The sequence below is a fragment of the Salvelinus namaycush genome, chromosome 3, assembly GCF_016432855.1.
Source record: "Salvelinus namaycush isolate Seneca chromosome 3, SaNama_1.0, whole genome shotgun sequence".
Taxonomy (NCBI): Eukaryota; Metazoa; Chordata; class Actinopteri; order Salmoniformes; family Salmonidae; genus Salvelinus; species Salvelinus namaycush.
In genome coordinates, this window is record NC_052309.1 from 96,782,127 (window position 1) to 96,794,907 (window position 12,781).

A 12,781-nucleotide genomic window follows, 5' to 3' on the forward strand; every position below is an offset into this window, starting at 1 on the left:
TTTTGGGGCTGTTGCTGGGCAACACGGACATTCAACTCCCTCCAAAGACTTTCTATGGGGTTGAGATCTGGAGACTGGCTAGGCCACTCCAGGACCTTGAAATGCTTCTTACGAAGCCACTCCTTCGTTGCCCGGGCGGTGTGTTTGGGATCATTGTCATGCTGAAAGACCCAGCCACGTTTCATCAAAATCTCATGATACATGGCCCCATTCATTCTTTCCTTTACACAGATCAGTCGTCCTGGTCCCTTTGCAGAAAAACAGCACTAAAGCATGATGTTTCCACACCCATGGTTCACAGTAGGTATGGTGTTCTTTGGATGCAACTCAGCATTCTTTGTCCTCCAAACACGACGAGTTGAGTTTTTACCAAAAAGTTCTATTTTGCTTTCATCTGACCATATGACATTCTCCCAATCTTCTTCTGGATCATGCAAATGCTCTCTAGCAACCTTCAGACGGGCCTGGACATGTGCTGGCTTAAGCAGGGGGACACGTCTGGCACTGCAGGATTTGAGTCCCTGGCGGCGTAGTGTGTTACTGATGGTAGGCTTTGTTACTTTGGTCCCAGCTCTCTGCAGGTCATTCACTAGGTCCCCCCGTGTGGTTCTGGGATTTTTGCTCACCGTTCTTGTGATCATTTTGACCCCACGGGGTGAGATCTTGCGTGGAGCCCCAGATCGAGGGACATTATCAGTGGTCTTGTATGTCTTCCATTTCCTAATAATTGCTCCCACAGTTGATTTCTTCAAACCAAGCTGCTTACCTATTGTAGATTCAGTCTTCCCAGCCTGGTGCAGGTCTACAATTTTGTTTCTGGTGTCCTTTGACAGCTCTTTGGTCTTGGCCATAGTGGAGTTTGGAGTGTGACTGTTTGAGGTTGTGGACTGGTGTCTTTTATACTGATAACAAGTTCAAACAGGTGCCATTAATACAGGTAACGAGTGGAGGACAGAGCAGCCTCTTAAAGAAGAAGTTACAGGTCTGTGAGAGCCAGAAATCTTGCTTGTTTGTAGGTGAACAAATACTTATTTTCCACCTTAATTTGCAAATAAATTCATTAAAAATCCTACAATGTGATTTTCTGGATTTTTTCCCCTCATTTTGTCTGTCATAGTTGAAGTGTACTTATGATGAAAATTACAGGCCTCTCTCATCTTTTTAAGTGGGAGAACTTGCACAATTGGTGGCTGACTAAATACTTTTTTGCCCCACTGTATGTTGATGTGTAGTTCAGAGTGGGTCTGTATGTAACAGATATGTTGATGTGTAGTTCAGAGTGGGTCTGTATGTAACAGATATGTTGATGTGTAGTTCAGAGTGGGTCTGTGTGTAACAGATATGTTGATGTGTAGTTCAGAGTGGGTCTGTGTGTAACAGATATGTTGATGTGTAGTTCAGAGTGGGTCTGTGTGTAACAGATATGTTGATGTGGGTTTATGTGTGGTAATTGTTTTACGTGAGTGTATGCTGCTGGTACAGACGTTGCACTTTTAGGTGCATTAAAGGATCCCTGCACTGCATATTTCAGAAGTGAATACAGAGTATCTCCCATTTCAGAAGTGAATACAGAGTATCTCCCATTTCAGAAGTGAATACAGAGTATCTCCCATTTCAGAAGTGAATACAGAGTATCTCCCACTTCAGAAGTGAATATAGAGTATCTCCCACTTCAGAAGTGAATATAGAGAATCTCCCATTTCAGAAGTGAATATAGAGAATCTCCCATTTCAGAAGTGAATACAGAGAATCTCCCATTTCAGAAGTGAATACAGAGTATCTCCCATTTCAAAAGTGAATACAGAGTATCTCCCATTTCAGAAGTGAATATAGAGTATCTCCCATTTCAGAAGTGAATACAGAGTATCTCCCATTTCAGAAGTGAATACAGAGTATCTCCCATTTCAGAAGTGAATATAGAGTATCTCCCATTTCAGAAGTGAATATAGAGTATCTCCCATTTCAGAAGTGAATATAGAGTATCTCCCATTTCAGAAGTGAATATAGAGTATCTCCCATTTCAGAAGTGAATACAGAGTATCTCCCATTTCAGAAGTGAATATAGAGTATCTCCCATTTCAGAAGTGAATACAGAGTATCTCCCATTTCAGAAGTGAATATAGAGAATCTCCCATTTCAGAAGTGAATATAGAGTATCTCCCATTTCAGAAGTGAATATAGAGTATCTCCCATTTCAGAAGTGAATATAGAGTATCTCCTGTTTCAGAAATGTCACCTATGTATTTATTTACCAAAATTATCTTTAGATTATAAACAAACTTGGAGCTTGACATCACCCTGTGAGAGTCACATTAACGATGTACCGGCAAAGTAACTTTCAAACACATATCTGTATACCAATTGTATGTGTGTGTGTGTGTGTGTGTGTGTGTGTGTGTGTGTGTGTGTGTGTGTGTGTGTACCTGGTACAGAGCACATCCTCATGGAGAGAGCCCTGACAGCGTTGACACTGTGTCCACAGGCGAGAGAAGCGCTCCTCCAGAGTACTTAAGTGGAAGATCTAGAATTCAGAGAGATTCACCATTAGTAAGTATTCAGAGAAATTCACCATTAGTAAGTACAAATCAGGAGAAATTCACCATTTGTAAGTACAAATCAGGAGAGAGTCACCATTAGAAAGTACACTGAACAAAAATATAAAACGCCTAGATGCAGTTCATATAAGGAAATCAGTCAATTTGAATAAATTCATTAGGCCCTAATCTATGGATTTCACATGACTGGGCAGGGTTACAGCCATTGGTGGGCATAAGGTCACCCACTGCGAAGCCAGGTCCAACCAATCAGAATGAGTTTTTCCCCACAAAAGGGCTTTATTACAGTCTAAAACTCCTCCGCAACCCCCCCCTCCCCCGATCCCGCAGGTGAAGAAGCCAGATGTGGAGATGCTGGGCTGGCGTGGTTCCACGTAGTCTGCGGTAGTGAGCCCGGTTGGATGTACTGCCAAATTATATAAAATAACTTTGGTGGCGGCTTATGGTAGAGAAATGCATGTTCAATTCTCTGCTAACAGCTCTGGTAGTCATTCCTGCAGTCATCATGCCAATTGCACGCTCCCTGTGGCATTGTGTTGTGTGACAAAACTGCATATATTAGAATGGCCTTTTATTGTCCCTAGCACAAGGTGCACCTGTGTAATGATCATGCTGTTTAATCCGTTTATTGATATGCCACACCTGTCAGGTGGAGAAATGCTCACAAACAGGGATGTAATCAAAATTGTGCATAAAATTTGAGAGAAATAAGCTTTTTCTGGGATATTTTATTTCAGCTCATGAAACATGGGACCAGCACTTTCCATGTTGCATTAATATTTGTAGTTTTTAATATTTTTGTTCAGTGTAGTTATCAGATGGATTCACCATTAGTAAGTAGTTATCACCACGTCACCTTGGCACACCCCAATGTACGCATGTAGTATCCCTGTTACATTAAATATTTAGCATCAGATTAACAGAACAGGTTGATATATTAGTGCCTAATGAACAGGACCCAGATTAACAGTACAGGTTGATATATTAGTGCCTAATGAACAGGACTCAGATTAACAGTACAGGTTGATATATTAGTGCCTAATGAACAGGACCCAGATTAACAGAACAGGTTGATATATTAGTGCCTAATGAACAGGACCCAGATTAACAGTACAGGTTGATATTAGCTCCTAATGAACAGGACCCAGATTAACAGAACAGGGTTGATATATTAGTGCCTAATGAACAGGACCCAGATTAACAGAACAGGGTTGATATTAGCTCCTAATGAACAGGACCCAGATTAACAGAACAGGTTGATATATTAGTGCCGAATGAACAGGACCCAGATTAACAGAACAGGTTGATATATTAGTGCCTAATGAACAGGACCCAGATTAACAGAACAGGTTGATATATTAGTGCCTAATGAACAGGACCCAGATTAACAGAACAGGTTGATATTAGCTCCTAATGAACAGGACCCAGATTAACAGAACAGGTTGATATATTAGCTCCTAATGAACAGGACCCAGATTAACAAAACAGGATTGATATATTAGTGCCTAATGAACAGGACCCAGATTAACAGAACAGGTTGATATATTAATGCCTAATGAACAGGACCCAGATTAACAGAACAGGTTGATATATTAGTGCCTAATGAACAGGACCCAGATTAACAGAACAGGTTGATATATTAGTGCCTAATGAACAGGACTCAGATTAACAGAACAGGTTGATATATTAGTGCCTAATGAACAGGACCCAGATTAACAGTACAGGTTGATATATTAGTGCCTAATGAACAGGACCCAGATTAACAGTACAGGTTGATATATTAGTGCCTAATGAACAGGACCCAGATTAACAGTACAGGTTGATATATTAGTGCCTAATGAACAGGACCCAGATTAACAGTACAGGTTGATATATTAGTGCCTAATGAACAGGACCCAGATTAACAGAACAGGTTGATATTAGCTCCTAATGAACAGGACCCAGATTAACAGAACAGGTTGATATATTAGTGCCTAATGAACAGGACCCAGATTAACAGAACAGGTTGATATATTAATGCCTAATGAACAGGACCCAGATTAACAGAACAGGTTGATATATTAGTGCCTAATGAACAGGACCCAGATTAACAGAACAGGTTGATATATTAGTGCCTAATGAACAGGACCCAGATTAACAGAACAGGTTGATATATTAGTGCCTAATGAACAGGACCCAGATTAACAGAACAGGTTGATATATTAGTGCCTAATGAACAGGACCCAGATTAACAGAACAGGTTGATATATTAGCTCCTAATGAACAGGACCCAGATTAACAAAACAGGATTGATATATTAGTGCCTAATGAACAGGACCCAGATTAACAGAACAGGTTGATATTAATGCCTAATGAACAGGACCCAGATTAACAGAACAGGTTGATATATTAGCTCCTAATGAACAGGACCCAGATTAACAAAACAGGATTGATATATTAGTGCCTAATGAACAGGACCCAGATTAACAGAACAGGTTGATATTAATGCCTAATGAACAGGACCCAGATTAACAGAACAGGTTGATATATTAGTGCCTAATGAACAGGACCCAGATTAACAGAACAGGTTGATATATTAGTGCCTAATGAACAGGACCCAGATTAAAAGAACAGGTTGATATTAGCTCCTAATGAACAGGACCCAGATTAACAGAACAGGTTGATATTAATGCCTAATGAACAGGACCCAGATTAACAGAACAGGTTGATATATTAGTGCCTAATGAACAGGACCCAGATTAACAGAACAGGTTGATATATTAGTGCCTAATGAACAGGACCCAGATTAACAGAACAGGTTGATATATTACTGCCTAATGAACAGGACCCAGATTAAAAGAACAGGTTGATATATTAGTGCCTAATGAACAGGACCCAGATTAACAGAACAGGTTGATATATTAGTGCCTAATGAACAGGACCCAGATTAACAGAACAGGTTGATATTAATGCCTAATGAACAGGACCCAGATTAACAGAACAGGTTGATATATTAATGCCTAATGAACAGGACCCAGATTAACAGAACAGGTTGATATTAGCTCCTAATGAACAGGACCCAGATTAACAGTACAGGTTGATATATTGTACCTCTTTCTGGTACAGCTCAGACTCCTTCTTCTTACAGAAATCACACACAGCCGCTGTGGGGAGGACAGCAGAGATTACAAATCACACACAGCCGCTATGGGGAGGACAGCAGAGATTACAAATCACACACAGCCGCTGTGGGGAGGACAGCAGAGATTACAAATCACACACAGCCGCTGTGGGGAGGACAGCAGAGATTACAAATCACACACAGCCGCTGTGGGGAGGACAGCAGAGATTACAAATCACACACAGCCGCTGTGGGGAGGACAGCAGAGATTACAAATCACACACAGCCGCTGTGGGGAGGACAGCAGAGATTACAAATCACACAGTTTTGTGATTTCAAAACAGTTTTGACAACTAGTACAACTAACCTAACACACAATTCAGTCCCATTCAAAATCCTATTTTCCCTAACCCCTTTACATAACCCTAACCTTAACCCCCCTAGAAATAGCCTTTGACCTTGTGGGGACCAACAAAATGTTTGTTTGTTTACTATTCTTGTGTCATCCTTAAACACGTACACACACGTACACAAAGAGGATGGATTAGTGGGAACACACAGCCACAACAGAAAGATGGATGGATTAGTGGGAACACACAGCCACAGCAGAAAGATGGATGGATTAGTGGGAACACACAGCCACAGCAGAAAGATGGATGGATTAGTGGGAACACACAGCCACAGCAGAAAGATGGATGGATTAGTGGGAACACACAGCCACAGCAGAAAGATGGATGGATTAGTGGGAACACACAGCCACTGTAGAAAGATGGATGGATTAGTGGGAACACACAGCCACAGCAGAAAGATGGATGGATTAGTGGGAACACACAGCCACAGCAGAAAGATGGATGGATTAGTGGGAACACACAGCCACAGCAGAAAGATGGATGGATTAGTGGGAACACACAGCCACTGTAGAAAGATGGATGGATTAGTGGGAACACACAGCCACAGCAGAAAGATGGATGGATTAGTGGGAACACACAGCCACAGCAGAAAGATGGATGGATTAGTGGGAACACACAGCCACAGCAGAAAGATGGATGGATTAGTGGGAACACACAGCCACAGCAGAAAGATGGATGGATTAGTGGGAACACACAGCCACTGCAGAAAGATGGATGGATTTGTGGGAACACACACACCAACAAACTGATAAATGACTCTCACACACACAGTACATTATTACTCTCTCTCACCATCGTCCTTCAGCACTGCTCTGCAACCGATACAGGCGCTCCTCTTGGTGGCGAAGGCCATGAGCCCCCCCACCCTGGAGGTCAACACTGTCTTACAGCGCGTGTGATCCCCCTCTGAAACACACAGCAACTTTATTACTGCAATACGTCTAACAGCAGCAGCAGTCATGGTGTATGTATTTGTGCATGTGTGGGTGAGTGAGTGAGAGGGCCGAGAGAAAGGAAAAGACACTGTGTGTGTGTGTGTGTGTGTGTGTGTGTGTGTGTGTGTGTGTGAGGCATGCTGACTCACTCAGTAAGACGCTCTCTGCTTTGCTCTCTCCCAGGATGGGCTCAAAGATGCGGAGCAGTGGCTTGGAGAGCTGTTGTTCCAGGTAGTACTGGGTGTCAATGGGAATGTTGTTCTCCAGAACATAGATTGGGTCCTACACACACAATATAAATGACTTGTGTGAATGTTAATTCATGTATACCTTCATACGGCACACCGACAATCACATGAATATTTCCAATAGACACACACAGTTCTCACCTCAGACTTCATGTATGCTGCTACTCCTTTGGCAGCTTTGATGATGACATAGGGAACTCTGTCTCCCAGTTGGGGGGCGCTACCCGCGTCTCTCTTCTTCATCCTGCAGAGGGGTCAGAGGTTATCAACTGGTAACAAGGACAAAACAACAACTTATTTGGATGGGCTTCCATCAACCGTTCCAATCCAGCCATTACAATGAGACTTTCCACCCCATTTCTCCCTGTACCAGCCTCCAATGTTCCTCCTCTCTCTGTGCCTCTCTCCATCTCTCCCTCCTTACCTCTCAGCCAGCTCCACATGCGCCTGCTTGGCAGCGTACTCCTGGGCTGTGCGGGTCAGCTCCTTGGTGATAACCAGCTGGCTGATGTCGATGCGGTTACACAGCAGGTCAGAGATCACCTCTTTGGCGTGGGCCACCGCACCCTGGGGATCTCTGTGTAGAGAGACCAGGAGGGAGGGAGGGTAGAGAGACCAGGAGGGAGGGAGGGTAGAGAGACCAGGAGGGAGGGAGGGTAGAGAGACCAGGAGGGAGGGAGGGTAGAGAGACCAGGAGGGAGGGAGGGTAGAGAGACCAGGAGGGAGGGAGGGTAGAGAGACCAGGAGGGAGGGAGGGTAGAGAGACCAGGAGCGAGGGAGGGTAGAGAGACCAGGAGCGAGGGAGGGTAGAGAGACCAGGAGGTAGGGAGGGTAGAGAGACCAGGAGGTAGGGAGGGTAGAGAGACCAGGAGCGAGGGAGGGTAGAGCGACCAGGAGGGAGGGAGGGTAGAGAGACCAAGAGGGAGGGAGGGTAGAGAGACCAAGAGGGAGGGAGGGTAGAGAGACCAGGAGGGAGGGAGGGTAGAGAGACCAGGAGGGAGGGAGGGTAGAGAGACCAGGAGGGAGGGAGGGCAGAGAGACCAGGAGGGAGGGAGGGTAGAGAGACCAGGAGGTAGGGAGGGTAGAGAGACCAGGAGGTAGGGAGGGTAGAGAGACCAGGAGGTAGGGAGGGTAGAGAGACCAGGAGCGAGGGAGGGTAGAGAGACCAGGAGCGAGGGAGGGTAGAGAGACCAGGAGGGAGGGAGGGTAGAGAGACCAGGAGGGAGGGAGGGTAGAGAGACCAGGAGGGAGGGTAGAGAGACCAGGAGGTAGGGAGGGTAGAGAGACCAGGAGCGAGGGAGGGTAGAGAGACCAGGAGGGAGGGTAGAGAGACCAGGAGCGAGGGAGGGTAGAGAGACCAGGAGGGAGGGAGGGTAGAGAGACCAGGAGGGAAGGAGGGTAGAGAGACCAGGAGGGAGGGAGGGTAGAGAGACCAGGAGGGAGTGTAGAGAGACCAGGAGCGAGGGAGGGTAGAGAGACCAGGAGGGAGGGTAGAGAGACGAGTAGTGGAGTGAGGGAGGGTAGAGAGACCAGGAGCGAGGGAGGGTAGAGAGACCAGGAGGGAGTGTAGAGAGACCAGGAGGGAGGGAGGGTAGAGAGACCAGGAGGGAGGGAGGGTAGAGAGACCAGGAGGGAGGGAGGGTAGAGAGACCAGGAGGTAGGGAGGGTAGAGAGACCAGGAGCGAGGGAGGGTAGAGAGACCAGGAGGGAGTGTAGAGAGACCAGGAGCGAGGGAGGGTAGAGAGACCAGGAGGGAGGGAGGGTAGAGAGACCAGGAGGGAAGGAGGGTAGAGAGACCAGGAGGGAGGGAGGGTAGAGAGACCAGGAGGGAGTGTAGAGAGACCAGGAGGTAGGGAGGGTAGAGAGACCAGGAGGGAGGGTAGAGAGACGAGTAGTGGAGTGAGGGAGGGTAGAGAGACCAGGAGCGAGGGAGGGTAGAGAGACCAGGAGGGAGTGTAGAGAGACCAGGAGGGAGGGAGGGTAGAGAGACCAGGAGGGAGGGAGGGTAGAGAGACCAGGAGGGAGGGAGGGTAGAGAGACCAGGAGGGAGGGAGGGTAGAGAGACCAGGAGGGAGGGAGGGTAGAGAGACCAGGAGCGAGGGAGGGTAGAGAGACCAGGAGCGAGGGAGGGTAGAGAGACCAGGAGGGAGTGTAGAGAGACCAGGAGGTAGGGTAGAGAGACCAGGAGTGAGGGAGGGTAGAGAGACCAGGAGGGAGGGTAGAGAGACCAGGAGTGAGGGAGGGTAGAGAGACCAGGAGCGAGGGAGGGTAGAGAGACCAGGAGCGAGGGAGGGTAGAGAGACCAGGAGCGAGGGAGGGTAGAGAGACCAGGAGCGAGGGAGGGTAGAGAGACCAGGAGATAGGGTAGAGAGACCAGGAGGTAGGGTAGAGAGACCAGGAGTGAGGGAGGGTAGAGAGACCAGGAGTGAGGGTAGAGAGACCAGGAGCGAGGGAGGGTAGAGAGACCAGGAGCGAGGGAGGGTAGAGAGACCAGGAGCGAGGGAGGGTAGAGAGACCAGGAGCGAGGGAGGGTAGAGAGACCAGGAGCGAGGGAGGGTAGAGAGACCAGGAGGGAGGGAGGGTAGAGAGACCAGGAGGGAGGGAGGGTAGAGAGACCAGGAGCGAGGGAGGGTAGAGAGACCAGGAGGGAGGGAGGGTAGAGAGACCAGGAGGGAGGGTAGAGAGACCAGGAGGGAGGGAGGGTAGAGAGACCAGGAGGGAGGGAGGGTAGAGAGACCAGGAGGGAGGGAGGGTAGAGAGACCAGGAGGGAGGGAGGGTAGAGAGACCAGGAGGGAGGGAGGGTAGAGAGACCAGGAGGGAGGGTAGAGAGACCAGGAGGGAGGGAGGGTAGAGAGATGAGTAGTGGAGTGAGGGAGGGTAGAGAGATCAGGGAGAGAAGGAGCAGAGTAATTTATTTGATACATTTAACCAGGTTAGTCTCGTTGAAATAAAACTTTTTCAGGAGAGGCCTGGACCAAGACAGAAGCAACATCAGATTCAGACATGACATCAACCAGACAAAACTTACATCAATACAACAAGCAGCATGTCAGTAACAAACATGTATACAACACAAATATCTAGATTGTAGTCCAATATTCTGAAATGTTCTGCAGCGGCAAATGAAAACAAGTTTCTTATTGGACACGTTAAGATAATGCCTCCCAGTTTCACTCTGTTACAGACCTACTGAACAGGACCCGTCCAGCAGAATGTTCCAGGTGGTACCTACCCGTCTATCAGAATGTTCTAGATCAGGGGTGTCAAACTCATTCCACGGAGGGCCGAGTGTCTGCAGGTTTTTGGTTTTTCCTTTCAATAAAGCCCTAGACAACCAGGTGTGGGGAGTTCCTAACTAATTAGTGATGTTAATTCATCAATCAAGTACAAGGGAGGAGCGAAAACCCGCAGACACTCGGCCCTCCGTGGAATGAGTTTGACACCTGTGGTCTAGATGGTACCTACCCGTCTATCAGAATGTTCCAGGTGGTACCTACCCGCCTATCAGAATGTTCCAGGTGGTACCTACCCGCCTATCAGAATGTCCCAGGTGGTACCTACCCGCCTATCAGAATGTCCCAGGTGGTACCTACCCGTCTATCAGAATGTCCCAGGTGGTACCTACCCGTCTATCAGAATGTTCCAGGTGGTACCTACCCGTCTATCAGAATGTTCCAGGTGGTACCTACCCGTCTATCAGAATGTTCCAGGTGGTACCTACCCGTCTATCAGAATGTTCCAGGTGGTACCTACCCGTCTATCAGAATGTTCCAGGTGGTACCTACCCGTCTATCAGAATGTTCCAGGTGGTACCTACCCGCCTATCAGAATGTCCCAGGTGGTACCTACCCGTCTATCAGAATGTTCCAGGTGGTACCTACCCGTCTATCAGAATGTTCTAGATGGTACCTACCTGTCTATCAGAATGTTCTAGGTGGTACCTACCCGTCTATCAGAATGTTCTAGATGGTACCTACCTGTCTATCAGAATGTTCTAGATGGTACCTACCTGTCTATCAGAATGTTCTAGATGGTACCTACCTGTCTATCAGAATGTTCTAGATGGTACCTACCTGTCTATCAGAATGGTCTGCAGGCAGGTGTTGATCAGATTGGCCACCAGGGTACAGTTGTCTCGGCGGACCGTCTCGATACCCTTGCAGTCCATCTTGTCGTGAGTGTCGGCGCTGGAGGAGAAGTAGAGGCCTGCGTAGCGCTTCTTGTTGATCAACAGGTAGGGGTAGTACACCTGAAGGGAGGAGAGAGAGAGTGGAGAGAGCGATATGATGGAGTTTAACTAGTCTTTATTTGACCGTGGAAGGAGCTCATAGTAGCCCCGAGTCAAGTCCAATAGGGACAGGAGAAGAGAAGAGAGTATGGATGTTAGTTATTTGACCATCCAAGAGAGGATGCACATAGCTTTATTCCAGACTAAACAAAATACAAAGTAGTACAAGCTAGCTTGCTCTAGCACTAGACGTGGGTGATGTTCATTAGGGAACACTGTCGATGCAACATAACATTTTTAGTTTGTCCTAATTGGACAACTCCAGGTAGTACACATATAATTAAATATTATAATTGAGTATTTTAATAGGATCTCTGTGGTAGTACCTTCTGGTTTCATCATTCCCTCCAGGGGTTAGGGTTTTCAAACAATAGAGTTTCACTCCATTTTAAAACGTTTCCTACCAACTGAACATCACCCAGGGCTATTAGCAACAGTGTTTTAAATAGTGAACTGGTACCTTCTCAAACTCCAGTTTGATGGGAGGGGTGAAGTGGGAGGAGACCCACTCTGCCGCCTCCCTCCCAACCTCCATGGCCTTGCTCACAGTGTCCACACCTAGTTTGACCATGACGGAGTCCGTGTCCCCGTAGATGACCTGACACACAGACAGACAGACACAGACAGACAGACAGACAAGGACAGACAAGGACAGTTATGAAAGTAGAATAACTTAAAGGAGAAGAAGAAAAAGGGATGAAGGTCCCAAAAGAAAGGACAGGTTAGGATGATGTAATGACTGTCCTCGCTCTCCTCTCTCACCTTGGCATCGGCTTGGTAACCGTTGGCGATGGTGTACTTGGATTCCACCAGCTGTTTGGTCTGCTCAATCATCTGTCTGCCAAACCCAGTAACACTCTGGAAACACAGGGAGAGGTTAGGAACATTGGTGACACTCTGGAAACACAGGGAGAGGTTAGGAACACTGGTGACACTCTGGAAACACAGGGAGAGGTTAGGAACACTGGTGACACTCTGGAAACACAGGGAGAGGTTAGGAACACTGGTGACACTCTGGAAACACAGGGAGAGATTAGGAACACTGGTGACACTCTGGAAACACAGGGAGAGGTTAGGAACACTGGTGACACTCTGGAAACACAGGGAGAGGTTAGGAACACTGGTGACACTCTGGAAACACAGGGAGAGGTTAGGAACACTGGTGACACTCTGGAAACACAGGGAGAGGTTAGGAACACTGGTGACACTCTGGAAACACAGGGAGAGGTTAGGAACACTGGTGA

The 12,781-nt window shown here is 47.0% G+C and overlaps 1 protein-coding gene across 1 annotated transcript in view; it reads right to left on the reverse strand.

Annotated features, from left to right (window-relative positions):
• pold1 (polymerase (DNA directed), delta 1, catalytic subunit) overlaps window positions 1-12,781 on the reverse strand; it is a 48,000-nt gene that overhangs the window by 2,877 nt on the left and 32,342 nt on the right. Inside the window, exons 18-26 of the mRNA XM_038988332.1 lie at window positions 12,300-12,395; window positions 11,998-12,135; window positions 11,323-11,498; window positions 7,673-7,825; window positions 7,390-7,492; window positions 7,150-7,282; window positions 6,858-6,971; window positions 5,646-5,698; window positions 2,424-2,521 (exon numbers count right to left, since the gene is read on the reverse strand). Of these exons, the coding sequence (XP_038844260.1) occupies window positions 2,424-2,521; window positions 5,646-5,698; window positions 6,858-6,971; window positions 7,150-7,282; window positions 7,390-7,492; window positions 7,673-7,825; window positions 11,323-11,498; window positions 11,998-12,135; window positions 12,300-12,395 (1,064 nt within the window). The remainder of the gene's footprint in view (window positions 1-2,423; window positions 2,522-5,645; window positions 5,699-6,857; window positions 6,972-7,149; window positions 7,283-7,389; window positions 7,493-7,672; window positions 7,826-11,322; window positions 11,499-11,997; window positions 12,136-12,299; window positions 12,396-12,781) is intronic.